Source organism: Apium graveolens, chromosome 5 (assembly GCF_009905375.1).
Source record: "Apium graveolens cultivar Ventura chromosome 5, ASM990537v1, whole genome shotgun sequence".
Classification (NCBI taxonomy): Eukaryota; Viridiplantae; Streptophyta; class Magnoliopsida; order Apiales; family Apiaceae; genus Apium; species Apium graveolens.
This window is the reverse complement of record NC_133651.1, coordinates 313,726,296-313,742,150: the sequence shown is the minus strand read 5'-3', so window position 1 is coordinate 313,742,150 and position 15,855 is coordinate 313,726,296. Positions and strand designations below refer to the sequence as shown.

At 34.6% G+C, this 15,855-nt stretch overlaps 1 protein-coding gene across 1 annotated transcript; it reads left to right on the top strand.

The window, feature by feature from the left end:
• The first annotated feature begins 832 nt into the window (after window positions 1-832).
• LOC141659428 (DEAD-box ATP-dependent RNA helicase 28) lies at window positions 833-15,160 on the top strand. The gene is made up of 19 exons (XM_074466289.1): window positions 833-1,230; window positions 1,765-1,953; window positions 2,041-2,109; window positions 2,462-2,571; window positions 3,215-3,296; window positions 3,732-3,905; window positions 5,841-5,989; window positions 6,504-6,599; window positions 6,745-6,847; window positions 7,033-7,095; window positions 7,248-7,309; window positions 7,487-7,583; window positions 12,254-12,372; window positions 12,456-12,498; window positions 12,698-12,799; window positions 13,446-13,544; window positions 13,663-13,737; window positions 14,040-14,308; window positions 14,711-15,160. The coding sequence occupies exons 1-19, from the start codon at window positions 904-906 to the stop codon at window positions 14,724-14,726; spliced, it is 2,244 nt and encodes a 747-aa protein (XP_074322390.1). The 5' UTR covers window positions 833-903; the 3' UTR covers window positions 14,727-15,160.
• The last annotated feature ends 695 nt before the right edge of the window (window positions 15,161-15,855 follow it).

Genomic DNA, 15,855 nt, shown 5'->3' with positions numbered 1-15,855 from the left:
CGTGATCTCTACATTGCTTGTCGAGAAGTCATGAAAAATTTCAAATTAGATTTATTTTTGAGAAATAAATATATAGAGAATTCTGAAATATTTATAAATAATATTTCAGTTAATTCCTAATTAAATCAAATTAATTTTAATTCATTAAGAATTAATCTGCTGCAACATGTTAACTGGGTTTTTGCCTTAGAATGAAGAGTTTAACATACCAATTTCACTTACAGGCCTTGTGAAAGTTGTTTTATCCAAATGTTTAGTGAAAATGTCAACTAACTGTTTTTCTATTGGAACAAAAACAAGCTCAATGATACCATTTGCAGTATGTTCTCTAATAAAATGGTACCTTACATCACAATTAGGATAAGACTACACTACATGTTACTCCTGATCAATCAAACTCTATATCCTGACAATGCTACGACCATTCCTGGTGAAGTCATCTCAACCATTCCTGATGAAGTCATCTCAGTTCCTGACCAATATACTATTTGTGACTCATCTCTAACTAAATTTATTGAATTCTCAGCAGCAGGCGAGGGAGATAGCCAAAAAAGTCGGTCTTCAATCTTAATACATCTGAAAAGAGAAAAGCTAAAGATAAATAAGTCTTGATGAGAAAAAAAATCAAAGCTTCAATCTTCACACAGAGAGCACATCACACAATTTAAAATTTAAAATTAGTAATTTTACGTAAAAAATGATCAATTTAAAATTTAAAATTTAAAATTTAAAATTAATCGGTATTACATTTGATATTTTGGTAATTATATAATGGTTGATATGACCTTAAACAAATCTAATCAAATGTTAAAGCCAAATTTAATTATCATATAAATAGCCCAAAGTCACAAAACCGCACAAAACCCTAGCAAAACCCCCCTCTCCGAACGGCTACACTTCACAATGTCTGACGATGAATTAGGGTTTACATTTGAACCACCAAGCGACGAAGAAATCGACGATTACGCCAATCAAACCAGCGAATCTGATTCAGAACAACAAGAGCACAATCAACAACACTCGTCATCAGACGAAGAAGACGACGACGTCGTTCGCAATAAGAAAAAACAGTCGCCGTGGGACTTCTCGTCGTTCACTGAGTCTGTCGCCGATGAGCACGCTCGTCGTAGCACCACTTCTATTGATTATAAGATTAGCAAGGCGATTCAGCAACGCGCGATAGAGATTCCGAAAGAGGAGGAGGATGTTGAGGAGAAATCGGACCGACAAGTAATTACGAGTTCCTTGTTGTTTACGCGTAATCGCGGAAGCTCGTGGTTTATTTTGTTTGAGTTGAATAGATGAATAAATTTGTGCAATTGTTTTGATTGTTTCGATTACTTAATTAGTTGCAGTTGCTTGAAATAATTAATTTAGAAGGTGTTTGTGTAGAGTAATAGTTTGTGTGGAATGTTTAATTTGCGACATTAATTATTAAGAAGGTTTTTGTGTAGAGTAATAGGTTACATTACTCTGGTTATTTGCAATTGCTTGTTGTAATGTTGTTATGTACAGGAATGTTATGCTCACGAGATTAATTAGGAAGATGTTTGTGTAGAGTAACAGTTTATTTTACTGATTGATTGTTGTATTGTTGTTGTTATGTATAGGAATGTAGCGCTTGTGAGATTAATTAAGGTGTACGTTTAGAGTAATAGTTTACATTGCTGAGTTATTTGCAATTGCTTGTGGTTATGTACCAGAAGGTTCTGGTTGCAAGAATAATTAAGGTGTTTGAATCAAATTATCTGATGATTTAACCAGGAGCCATTTAGGGATGAAGATGGTGACGAAGATGCAGGAGCTGAACATGGCGAGAAAAAGGCAAAGCCGTTCTTTTCATCGGCAGATGGAGTTTCTTTTTGTGCGAATTCATTTATGGAGTTAAATTTATCAAGGCCGTTACTTCGAGCCTGCGAAGTCTTGGGATATAACAAGCCTACACCTATTCAGGTTTTGTTTAATTAAATGTAATGTAATAACAGACTATATCTTGCGTTTGGTCTGTGTTGAAGTACTTACTCTGAGGTTTGTTTATAGGCTGCTTGTATACCTCTGGCAATTAATGGGCGTGACATATGTGCAAGTGCTATTACCGGTTCAGGGAAGGTATCATTTCTTTTTTAATGTAGGATCAATAACCTTTATATCATACTTTTCATCATTTTTCTACAATTTCATAGAACCTTTTTAGAGTATGGACTCTTAAACTTTTTCTATGGGAAAAATAATGTTAAATTAGCTATTGCCACCAATATATAATAGTTCGCAACTTTTATCAACCTTTTGTTACCTAAAAAAGTTGGCATTTACTTTTTTTTTGGTTAAGAAACCCCTTAGAAATAGGTATTACTAAAAAGGTCCATTATATTCTCTCTCCCTTTCTATTGTAATGATGTAGTTCAATGTGCTTAGAAGTCTCTGACGGCTTATCTCTTTGTATTGGGTTTACTTCAAATAGACAGCTGCCTTCGCGCTACCAACTTTGGAGAGATTACTGTGTCGTTCGAAAGGAACACCTCCAGCTGTGAGAGTACTCATTCTTACTCCAACTAGGGAGTTGGCTGTTCAGTAAGTTTTATCTTTCTTGACCCTTGGTATTTCCTTTCCTTTTTACTTTTTATGCATAAGTGTTTTACATTCCATAATTACAATCATCTGCCGTGTTACCTCGTCATCATTTATTATATCATATATCACCGATGATACTCCAACGTTTACTTTGTTGCTTTACATGGATCTTTCTGTGTTTTTCTAATAAAGCAAAACCTTACCACGTGACTGTTCAAGTTTTGTGCATGTCACCACTCCTCGAGGACAATAGTCTGTCTATAATAAGGCGCCTTTGTGCTCAGAGTTTACTTGTACCTCATTCTTCTTTCTTGTAAGTTCCATAGCAAGATTTCCGGGTGCCATTTTTCAAGTCTTCTGTTCTTGTCCAGTTGCAGAAGTTGGTTTCTATTGGATGTAATAGTTGTCATTCAAAATTGTGTCCATTCATTTTGAAGTATCTATGATAGTTCCGCTTATTACCATAGTACTTTTCTCTTTTTGGCATGTTATAAAAGAAACTTCCTCACGAGACTAACCTCTCGTCATGTACCTGTAATCCCAATTAGTTTTCACTTTTCATTGTGACAAGTGTGAATTTTCTTTGCAGTTATGATCAGTAGGAGTTTCTGTTTTCTGAATCAATATCTGAAATCTTGTGCAGGGTTCACAGTATGGTAGAAAAACTTGCTCAGTTTGTGAAAGATATCAGGTGCTGTTTGGTGGTTGGTGGGCTTTCGACAAAGGTTTGTTGATAGTTCTCCAATTTTTTCTTGGTAATATGAAAATTGGATGGGGCATGGTCCATTTAAGTAATAGAGTATATCAATATTCTCGCCTCTAATGTAAATGAAGTTTTATGAGTTGGGAGGCATGAGGTGATGATTTGTTTCATATTAGTAGCTTTAATAATTGAAATGTTATTATTATTTTTTTGAGTTTTCCTGAGTTGGCTCTCTATGCTCAGCAGATGTCCTTCAATGTCACAAACTCTCTCTCTCACCCCCTCTCTTCTCCCTCCCTCCCCCCTTTTTTTTCTGGTCAATTGTATTCAGATTCAGATATAATTTGAATTTTTATTTTATTATTTTTAGCTGATTTGATAGGTACTATATAACATTTTGCTTGAACTTTTTGTAAGTTATGTTTTATTAGTTGAAATATGGTAAAATGTATTGCAGTTGCAAGAATCAGCATTGAGGTCCAAACCGGATATTGTTGTTGCTACCCCTGGACGTATGATCGATCATATAAGGAACTCTATGTCTGTACATCTAGATGAACTTGCAGTATTAATCCTTGACGAGGCAGATCGTCTTCTAGAGCTTGGATTTAGTGCTGAAATACGTGAACTGGTATTACTCAGATATTTGTTAATTTCTATTTGGTAACTGTTTTTGAGCTTCATAATTAAATTTGGATCTAAACTCTTGAGTTGCACCATTAAACATTAACTAAGCAATATGCTGAAATTTCCAATTGACGCGTTGAAAAAATGTTGCAAGTTGACATTGGTTAGATATAGCATACTTGATTTCCCTTTTTCACGTGTATATGCTTGTATGAATTGTGGCATAATTGATCTTTTTCTGGTATAAAGATATGGGGAATATAAAATAGGTGTAAACTCTAGGAAGTTAAAGCTCGCTCGGGTAAACTTAAAATTACTACTTATGACTTAAAGTTGCTTAAAGCGATAAGTAAAAAGTGAAAATTTTAAGTCAATATTTGTTTGGGTAATTTTGTATCATGGCTGACTTATGAATTATTTAAAATGTAAAAATAAAAATAAAGTGGTGAACTGTTCATTTGAATGATGATATTAACTTTTTTTAAATAAAATTGTTAAAATAAAATAAGTTGTCTATAAAAGTACCTCCTACCAACTTTTGATTTTAATCTGTTTTTTAACTTTGAGTCATTTTCTGTCTTGTTACACAAACAGACATTTTTCAGCTTAAAGTCAATAATCACTTTATGCCCCTGCTTAAAGTATTCCGCAAACAGGCTCTAATTCTTTTTAAGCTAGATAATTAGTGTAACTTATGCTGCTTTTAAAATTTTATACCCTTACGATATAGATTAATTCAGTTAAGATAAATCTTTAGGAACACTCACACTTAAGAATGTTAAGGCACTATTTTTTGCTGCTTCTGTTCCATGATCTTTTAAAATGACAGGCTCCGTACTCTTAAAAAAGGCTTTTTATTGCAAATTTAGGAGATCTCAGTTGTAGCTTTGGTATACTCGGAATAAATGAAAAAAAATGTCAAGCACTTCATTATTGCTGGGCCACTCTACTGTCGCTCTTGTTCTTGCAAAATCTCATTTAGGAATTCTACAGTATTTAGAACTAAATGGTAAAAGTTTCTATGAACTCTCAGAGGAGTTTGCGTGCAGTTAAACCGTTAAAGGATTAACAAATGTGTAACTGTTACTTTCTACTTGTAGATACTAAATGCTTTCAACTTTGTGCTTTCGTTAGTACACATCAATTACCATGATGAAAAAACTAGCAAGCTGCAAGAATTTAGAAAAAACGGGGTAAATGCCTTTAGTGACACAAGATGCAATAGAACACCTGCTGTGGTCTGTTGATTTTGTCTTGCGAGGAAAGAGCATGAACAATCCAGTTGGTTAGCTAAAAGGAAAACTGAACCAATAGGTTAACATTCAAAATTGAACAGGAAACTGATAGAAAATATGTGAATAGTAATTTCTATATATTTTTAATTTCATCCGATCTTTTTTTTTGTGAATTGTATTTAATTTGTTCTATGCTCGTGTAATTTTTTGAAAGCTTATTCAGTGGAGCATAATTTTGTTAACACAAACAAATAATGTAAGACATCAAGATGTCTTTGCCTGTCTTTATCTGGCTGAATTGCTAAGTTGATCCTGGTTCCGGAAGTTAAGGACAAGGAATACTCCCTAATCATACAACCGGGCGAATCGAATCATCTCACAATGATCTTCGGTCAACCCGGTTACCTGGCTTGGTCTTATTAGATTTGCTGTAGATTTGGCTTAGGTGAATTTGATTAGATATATAAGTTGCTTTTGCATCATCTTTAAGATTTGTCTTTGAGAATCTTAATATTTATTTAAGTGAACTGAAGGCAGCAGGCATGTAGAAGTTAAGAATTTTTAAAATCATAGTTTTCTAAATTCTATGTTTTTTTGCCAAGTAAATAGTTTTCTGAATCCTCCCAGAAATATCGTATAAATGTGCAGAATAATGCTATTTATGTAAAAACCCATACATTTTTTAACTTTAAATTTATATGCAGATCCGAGAATGTCCTAAACGGAGACAGACAATGTTGTTTTCTGCAACCATGACGGAGGAAGTTGGTGAGCTTATCAAGCTATCTATGAACAAACCCATGCGCCTCTCAGCTGACCCGTCTACGAAAAGACCAGCAAAATTAACAGAAGAGTAAGTGTGCACAGCTCATTAGGTTATTAACTTGTTACCCGATCCGATCTTAGTCATATTGATTCTCACATTTTGTAGGTCAAACTGTTCCACTGGTGGTCCTTGATAAAGTAATTTGTTTTGTCTATTTAAGTTTTGTAGTGTACTTTAAGAAGAAACAAAAGAATGTCAGTATAACATCTGATATTGTTGAATCAAGAACAAAAAGAAGTTGCCAATGTGTAAAGTTAACAAATCTCTGTGGAAAAAATAGGGTTCTGCTTACCCAGAGCCCAGAGGCGCACCAGAAATATATTTCTTGTGCTGTCTACACACACACCCCTAAGTCCTCTGTATCACTAAATATCCGAATATATATGATAATATCTTCCTACCACAACAGTACTCAACAAGGGAAGAGAAAAGAGCGAAATGTAGATAGCTGCAATGTATAATACAGATATACATGAACATTTTTAGTTTTGACATGTTTTACTAATAGCTTTATAATAGTTTGTCCCTGTTTCTTCTGCAGAGTAATTAGAATACGGAGGACAAGGGAAGGAAATCAAGAGGCAGTTGTTCTGGCTATATGCTCCAAGACATTCACGTCCAAAGTTATTATATTCAGGTTTATTGTAGTAGATGATAAAACTTTATTATTAAGTAATTACTGGAGTTGTGTGATGGGAATCAATATTATATTTTCAATTTTGTTACATATCAGTTCACTCTTTATTCAAGTTTTGCTAATGTGAGTGACTGTTCATTGGCAGTGGAACAAAACAAGCTGCACATAGGTTGAAGATACTGTTTGGCTTAGCTGGATTTAAAGCTGCGGAGCTTCATGGAAATCTTACTCAAGCACAGCGTCTTGATGTGCGTTCTTTCTGTTTAAGGCTCACTTTCTTTTGTTTAAGTTTTATCGAGTCATTTACCAAAAGAATGGTGGTTTGATGTTTCATGTCTGCTAAAGTTCTATCTTCTCGCGCAATAATGAAAAGCCTATATAATTCCTGATTAAATGTAATTACTTGCACTACTTATTTAACGATTCTTTTTAGGCATTAGAAATTTTCCGGAAGCAGGAAGTGGATTTTTTGATTGCTACAGATGTTGCTGCTCGTGTAAGTCACACCACTTCTCTGTCTTTAGAAATTAGAACGCTGTTTGATCAAATGCTCAGTCATCATAATTCCGGTTCTTGTATCGTCTTGCAATAATCTGGATCAGTAATTTTACTGATTTTTGATTTTGAATTACTTGATTATCTTTGCAGGGGCTTGACATCATTGGTGTTCAGACAGTTATAAATTACTCGTGTCCTCGTGATCTTAATAGGTATAGTCGATCCTTCTATGCATGAATTTGGTCAGTTGTCCATCAGTAATTTTCTTAAGTGTGGTAAATGATACTTCAAAGTAATAATCTACTAAATTTTCTTGTTCCGGATAATGGTTACAATTTTAGATCTGTAGATGTTTATTACAGAGTTTGAATTCTTCAAATTTGTTACAGCTATATTCATCGGGTAGGTCGCACAGCTAGAGCTGGTCGAGAGGGGTATGCTGTTACTTTTGTGACTGATAATGATAGATCGCTACTTCATGCCATTGTGAGTATTTTATTTATCTTTTCTCACAATTTGCTTAAACTTTGAAAAACCATCACACTTAGTGAAATCTTGTAGTATATTCGTGTAATTGAAATACCTATGAGACCAACTACTACAAACTCATTAGAGCATCTCCAAGAGCCTACTTGTCCATTCCTTATAAATACTATAAAATATTAGGATCCTAGTGATTTTAGATATTATAAGGGAAGTTAACTCCAACAACACTCCTTATATATTATTGTTATTATAATATTTAATATAGGAGGGAAAAAGAGAAAGACAAGAAAAAGGAGATTAGAAATTGAGGGAAATGAATATTTTATTCATATAAATGAAATAAGGAATGAGATAAGGCTATTTAAAAATAAGGGAGACGAGGAGCATGTCAATTTTTTAAGGGACAATTAAGAATCTCTTGGAGTGACATTTTATACCTAATTCCTTATATTTTGAATTTAATGGACCACTTAGCTAGTCTCGTGGAGATGCTCTTTAGGTTTGTTTAGGATCCGGATCATGCATAGTTTAAATGGAACATAAATGAAGCTCCAACCCCGAGTTAGGCTGGTGGTTGGACTTGCAAGTTGCAACTGATAACTGAGATTATGTAAAATAAATAACCAACTGCAGCAATATCAACTTGCTCAACAATCACATAACATATGAAACAGCAGGCTAAGTAACAGCTGATCATTGCTGAGTCCAACAAATAAGTATCTTTAAAGTATGTATTTATGATTTTTAGTCCAAGCATAGACACAATTCAGGTTATGTCAACAAGTGTTGATTAACAAGTTGAACTGTCAGGAACTGATAAGTTCCTGGACAATTTTGTGTCTATTTTTGGTGTTTTCTGTTGATTTAAGTAGGATAACAGCTAAAGTAAGCTGAGAAACAGAGATATAGAGCAGAATAGAGATGGAATCAGAGAGATTAGGTAGAGATCAGAGAGAAACTTGAGAGAGTTAGAGAGATTAGAGATAGAATGGGTTTAGAAACCCTAGAGAGAGAAAGTAAGAATCGGTTATAGAGAGAGAAGGAGATTTGGTGGCAAATGCCATTTTCCATATATTCAAATCATAATCAGCACAACAAGCAATTACAAGTATTTATAGACCTGCACTGATACCTAGTTAATTCTAGTGACTAGTGAAAAGAAAGAACTACCCTTCCGTATACTATTACTAACACAGCACAGTAAAACACAACCATACTACACAGTAAGTACTAATACAGTACTAATCCTGACAATCCTTCCCCCTTAAAAATCACCATGTCCTCATGGTGGATCTTGCACTTCTTCATTTCCCTCCACCTGTTCAACTGTCATTACTTGCATCTCGGATAATAATTCAAGTAGTACGTATTGCAACTTGTGATGAACTTTTAAAATTCCAACAGAAACAACAAGTTGAACATGACAGAAACAAGTTGAACATCCCCCTGGATCAAAAATGGTTAATAAAACCCTTTCCCTTGAGGCTTCATGATCTTCCAACTTCGATGCCTTTGCAAAGCTACCTTGTCTATCTTGTCTCAGAACAGTGTACCTGTATGGTAGTGCATTCAGCCCATCTTTTCCAAAATCAACATTCCATGGGTCAGTTTCACTAATATGTCTTTCCACCACATTACCAACTCCTTGAAAATCTTGGCATTGTTTGCTAGTTGAATCCTCTAACTGAGTAATATACACCTTCCTTGCCAACTGAAGATGCTCATTATCAATATTGTAAGACTTCTTACTCAAACTATAGGAATACTCGGTTTATGGAAAATCTTTGATAGTCCTTTTGGTCAGAAAATTCTCAGCAATTTCTTCTATGTTGGTATTTATTATTGAAGATACTGTTACTTCTTTGGCATCTAGTGTCTCTTTAACCTTGTTACTACTACCAACAATGTTGGGCCTATCACCTTGCCCTGATATAAGTCCAGTGGACCTTGACTTCATGTTACCATCTCCCTGGCTGCCCTCAGTAAGACTAGTAGAATAATTCAATTCATCTCCAATTTCATGTGCATCAACAGAGATTTTTACTACATCTGCTTCCAATATTACCTCACTTATGATGATTTCTCTGAACTTGCTATCAATATCTTTGGACAGCTTGTGCTGTCCTAGACCACTGGGATAAAAAATAAGCATATTCTTCTTATTAAGATGGCTAGAATTCTGTTCCAATCCAGCAGAATCTGCTGTTGTTGGACTATCTATGTACTCGATAAACTTGGCCTGGTTACCATCTTCAGTTTCCCTATCTGGTATGTTGACCAATGATATTGCAAACTCCTCTTTTGTCCTTGTTGATTGGCATATTTGCTTGCAAACATGCTGGAAACCATCTAGTGCATGACAGTAAGAGCATATTATTCCATTATTTTCTGTTTCTTCCACCTTACTACGCATACTCCAAGATGGTGCCTTGTTATTACCCCTTTCCTGTTGCAACTCATGTAAGTTTGAGATTTCTATCAACTCCTCTAATATTTTACTTTGTGCAGATTTCAGATTGTAAAAGTTTAGATGAATCTGAATCATCTCCTCTTAGAGCTGTTAAAATGAATTCTTGCTCAGGCCAGAACTCCTGGCTACATCCTGATTCTTCATCATATATAGATTCTTCATCATAAACAGGTTCACAATCATACATAGTTTCAACTTCCAACAGTTGCTCACAGTCATGTAAAGATTCACTGTCTCCAGAATCTTCGTATGTGGGAAAACTCAACTGGAGTTGCTGCAATTTTTCTATAACTTGATTGTCATTAGACTTCCTAGCATTGTCTTTCCTTCCATTCTGCCAAACAAAAGGATTTACAATTCCTTCCTCAAGCTCCTGAACCTTCATTTGCAGAATTTCTACCAGCAACTTCCTGGCTATACCTACTGTAGCTTCAACTTTCTGCAATTTCTTATTGGTCCTTTCCTTGTGAGATGCTATCTGTTGTTGTAACTGGAAGACAGCCTCATCAAAGGCTTTATCTCCTTTCTCTAATGTTGAATCCATCACCATAACTACTTGCACAGATTAACACCACATATATCAACCAAACTTCCCACACACAATATTACAAACACCTGGAGTGCACAACTTCTAATGCACAGCAACACTACAACTTACTTCAATCTTAGTGACACACATTTACTTCCAGACACTAAATCAATTCAGAGTTACTTTACTAAGGCAATTAATCAAACACTTTGAGATCAGTACTAGTATTTTGCACAGAACACACTCCTTCTAGTTTTCAAATTCTCAATCCTTCAATTCACAACACAATACTACTGCACAACCTCTTCACCAGTTATCACTTCCAACAATCAGCATTAATCCTTATCAACTCCAAAACACAGCACATCAGTTCCTCCAACTCAATTCACTCAAACAATTACTCAAACACCTAGCAGGCAATCACCACTTCACAGAACTGTAGTTACTTCACAACACAGATCCTTTCTCCAACTAACAACTACAAACTCCAGTAATCACTAAAACTCACACTTCAACCACAAATCACACACAAACAGAGCAAGTATAACTAGCAGACTATCACTAATACTACTATTTTTGTGATTTTCTTCAATAACAACAGCTAATAACAACTACTGGAATGAAAAAGAGTTCACACACCTTAAACATCTTAAGTTCTAGCTAGTAACAACGTGAATTCAACAGATCCAAGGAATAAAGCTAGAAACAGGACACCTGATCAGTTTCTGAGAAATTTCTGAACTTGCAGCTGAGATTACTGCATCACCTAGCTCGATCTGCTCGGAATGGAGTGTTGAACACAGCAAAAGCAATATAAGATCAAATCTGAAGCTCTAATACCAATTTGTCAGGAACTGATAAGTTCCTGGACAATTTTGTGTCTATTTTTGGTGTTTTCTGTTGATTTAAGTAGGATAACAGCTAAAGTAAGCTGAGAAACAGAGATATAGAGCAGAATAGAGATGGAATCAGAGAGATTAGGTAGAGATCAGAGAGAAACTTGAGAGAGAAGACAGAGTTTTAGAGAGATTAGAGATAGAATGGGTTTAGAAACCCTAGAGAGAGAAAGTAAGAATCGGTTATAGAGAGAGAAGGAGATTTGGTGGCAAATGCCATTTTCCATATATTCAAATCATAATCAGCACAACAAGCAATTACAAGTATTTATAGACCTGCACTGATACCTAGTTAATTCTAGTGACTAGTGAAAAGACAGAACTACCCTTCCCTATACTATTACCAACACAGCACAGTAAAACACAACCATACTACACAGTAAGTACTAATACAGTACTAATCCTGACATGAACCAACTAATTGAATCAGATAAATTTAATCTGTGAAACAGTCTTTATCACATTTTTCTTAGTGATTGGAGGATTAGACAATATGAACTTATTGACTTAATTGCAAGAAAGCCATTTCAAAATTTCAAAAAATAAATAGTTCTTGTTTACATGGTTTAGAACATTTCTTTTGTGTAACCTCAATTGCTTCAAAATGAAGAGGCAAAGTAAATAGAATTTACAAGTCTTAACAATTTAAGATAAAGATTTTGAGGGTTATCCTGTTTAAATCTTAGCTGGGTGTGATATAGGCTTTGGTATTGTTGACCAAGATTTGCTGGTGCTCTTGTTCACAAATAATGAAATATATTTCATATATTAATAGGCAAAGAGAGCTGGTTCAAGGTTAAAAAGCCGAACTGTTGCAGAGCAATCGATAAATAAGTGGGCCGAGTTAATTGATCAAATGGAAGATCAAGTTGCTTTAATTCTTCAAGAAGAAAGGTATGTACATCATGCTTTTTTAAAATGTGTTGCTTTAATGAGGTGTTCTGGCCCTTTTGATTTGCGATATTATATTGGTGCAGGGAGGAGATGGCCCTGAGAAAAGCTGAAATGGAGGCCACAAAGGTTTTGCACCCTAGCATGTTTCTTTCTTGCATATATTCATATATTTTTTTTGGCTTTTAATTTATAGGACTCCTAATCATAAATTGTTTTAGTTTTCTCAGTGATTTTTTTAATAAAATTTGACTGTGTCAAAACAATAATATATGCCGTAAGCTGCAATTATTTTTTCAAAATAGATTACAATCAAATGTATATACAGGCGGAGAATATGATACTGCATAGAGATGAAATATATTCACGCCCTAAACGAACTTGGTTTGCGACGGAGAAGGACAAAAAACTTATAGCTAAATCTGTGAAGGTAGTATTTTTTTTCCCAGAAATATCATATATAGCTTTATGTCAGGATTAGTAATATTAGTCATGGAGAACCTGACACTTTAGCTGATGGTTCAAATATTTGTCCATGATTTGCATCAAATCCACATCTATGCATCTCCTTTAGTGTCAGAATCGCATGAATTCACACTTGCAGCTTTTTCGGGCTAATATCATTACCTCTTTCTGTCCTATGATTTCTGCTTTATTATCATCCTCCTGTTTATTACTGGGCATACATTGGTAACCAGTATGATGAACATAGAATGAAATATGGTGATGATGTTCATTTTCTGTGATGATGTTCATTTACCACCTACCGAGGAATTGATGGTAGTGTTGGGTGAACAGTTATGATATCACGTGCTTTGCATAGTACTGTTTCAGTATCTTAATCTACTGATCTACTGATCTGGTTTTGAAGGAGTTACTATGTTGTCTTATTTGAACCTAATTAATTTTATAAATATTTCTTGGAGTGAATAAACTTCAGAAAATGTAGCATATTGATCACAAATAGATTCAATATTTGATTATAGACAAATTTTGCGTTACTTTTTCATACTTCGTAACTGTACAGGGATTAAAATCCATCAAAAATGAATAATATTTTTCTAAATCATTTCCAGGAATCCCTTGAGAACGGAAAGGGGTCCGGGAATCAGGTTATAAGCGCACAGCAGGCTGAAGACCTTAAAATGAAGGAGAAGAGAAAGAGAGAACGTGAAGTATGTCATATGTGTATATGTCTGTGTTTGTGTCTATCTTGAATGTCGCGTGTACTTCAACCACTAGTGATACAATTAAGAAAGTAACTTGAGTTTTGTTTGGCTGATTTTTTGTTAGAAAAATCTGCCTAGGAAGAAAAGGAGGAGGCTAGAAGCAGCTAGAATGGAATTAGAGGATGACAATGAATTCGAGGTATGTGCCCATTTCTATTTCTTTTCATTCACTAGATAAAAACTGTTATATCAGTCAAGTGGGCCGTGAAAGTGCTAATACAGTATCTGGGTTGGGGAAGGGAAAGAAGACAGAGTACTAAATAAAGTGAGCCTTATTTTTAGAATATGCCAATTATGAGAGCTGAGCAGACATCTGTCTGAATAAATTATTTTTTCTATTGAGCATGGTGTCTGAATAAGAGTATGGTTTCTAGTACATACACTTATGCTACTTTGTGCTCATTGCACAATGTAGATGTTAATCAATATTTCATTTTTCAGAGTAATGAGAAAAATAAGAAAGAAAAGGGGATGTCTCTGGTTGATGTGGGTAAAATTCGAGCAAAGGCAGTGAAAGCTGCAATGAAATCAGCAGATGCTGGAAAGAACCCGAGAAAACCTAATAACAAGTCTAAACGTCCTTCCAAACTTCCTCAGTCAAGAACATCAGAAATGCAGGAACTATTTCAGACCGACATGAGCGAGAAAAGACAGAAAAGAGTTCTGCAGGGTGGTGGAAAGAAGAAAGCCTCATTTAAGAGCAAGTCAAGGTATGCATCAATCAAATCTTAATTTTACGTAGTCATTTTATAGCCTTGAGCATTCAAGTGAGGGATCCGTGCCTGAATAATTTTCTCTGAATCTCTGTATGGTTGCATCTTGTTTAATTTAAATCTCCCTCTTCCTCATACTTTTATTTCCATTGAGCCATTTTTAAGCCTTTAGCATTCATGTTTTAGGGATCTGTGCCTGAATATTTTTTGTCTGAAAGACGGACACTGTGTACATTTTATTCTCTTGTGATTGTGATCTCTGGTGACATAACAAATGTCCATCAAGTTTTCATGGTCCCAAATCATAATTTGTTACAGTCTTGCAAGAACCATCTGTATTACTATCTCGTATACTCGTAATATGTCTTGCTTCCTGACCCTCTAATTTTTTGGGCACAGGTACAAGAGAAAATAGTTGCATGACTGTGATCGCATCGGCTTGTAATCTACCTCTAATTAGGTAGAAGGCACAACATGAGCTCGTGATATGTGTGGCTGCAAGACTAATCAAACCACTTGGAATGCTTTCCGCTACCAAACCATGAAGATGTATGGTACTTATTGGTGTTATAAGCTTGGCCCTAGCTTAGAGATCACGTCGCTTTTTTACTGATGGATTAGTTGGAGATTTTTTGATTGGACGGACATGACTTTTTACTAATGATTAGTCATACTTTCATGTTGGTGTCTTCCAATTACAGCCGGGTCTGTAAAATAATGTATTGTCTGTAAAAGTGTTTTAGGTTTTTGGAAATGCGATTTTTTTTACATCTGTTGTACTCAAATTAATAACATAATGAAGGAACTCTATAGTCAGTTTTGCAAATTAATGTTAAAGTTGTTAAAATAGGAGATTTTTCCTATAGTTATTCTTCAGTGTTGCCATTTCAGCCTGTTGGAACAAGTAACCTCCTTGTCATATTTGAAAGGCGTATAGCTGACTAATAAGATCTCACTGTGAAAACTTGTTTTTTACCAAAACTGTCTTATGGTCAATTTTTACAAAAAAGTAGGCGTTTTTGTCCCTATTATGCATGGGCCGATTTCTACTAATGCACATCTCCGACAAACAGTGTAATTTTTTGTGTGGATCGTATACGAAATCAATTAGATATTTGGATCATTTATGATTTTTTTTAATTCCTAACCCATTTTAATTAATTAGTAACATTATATGTTTTTTAAGATAAGTTATGATTTACGTCAAAAAAAGAAGAAGGCAAGTTACGATTTACATAGTTCATTTCGATTTTGAAATAATTTAAATTGAATTAATAACATTTTTTTCAAGAAATTTCCAACATTTTTTTAAATTAAACTACAATCATAAAAACTGTTTCGAAACATACTAAATTACAGTAATTTATTTGCTTATTTGCTCACATATCCATTCTATTGAATATATAACATTCGCCCTCTCGATAAAAAAGTGCCTAATAGTTAGAGATGATCATCATTTTTCTCTATATACTTGATACAACTAGTACCTCTATAAACATGCATACTATCTAAATAATATCATATTTCAATAATATACATTTTAT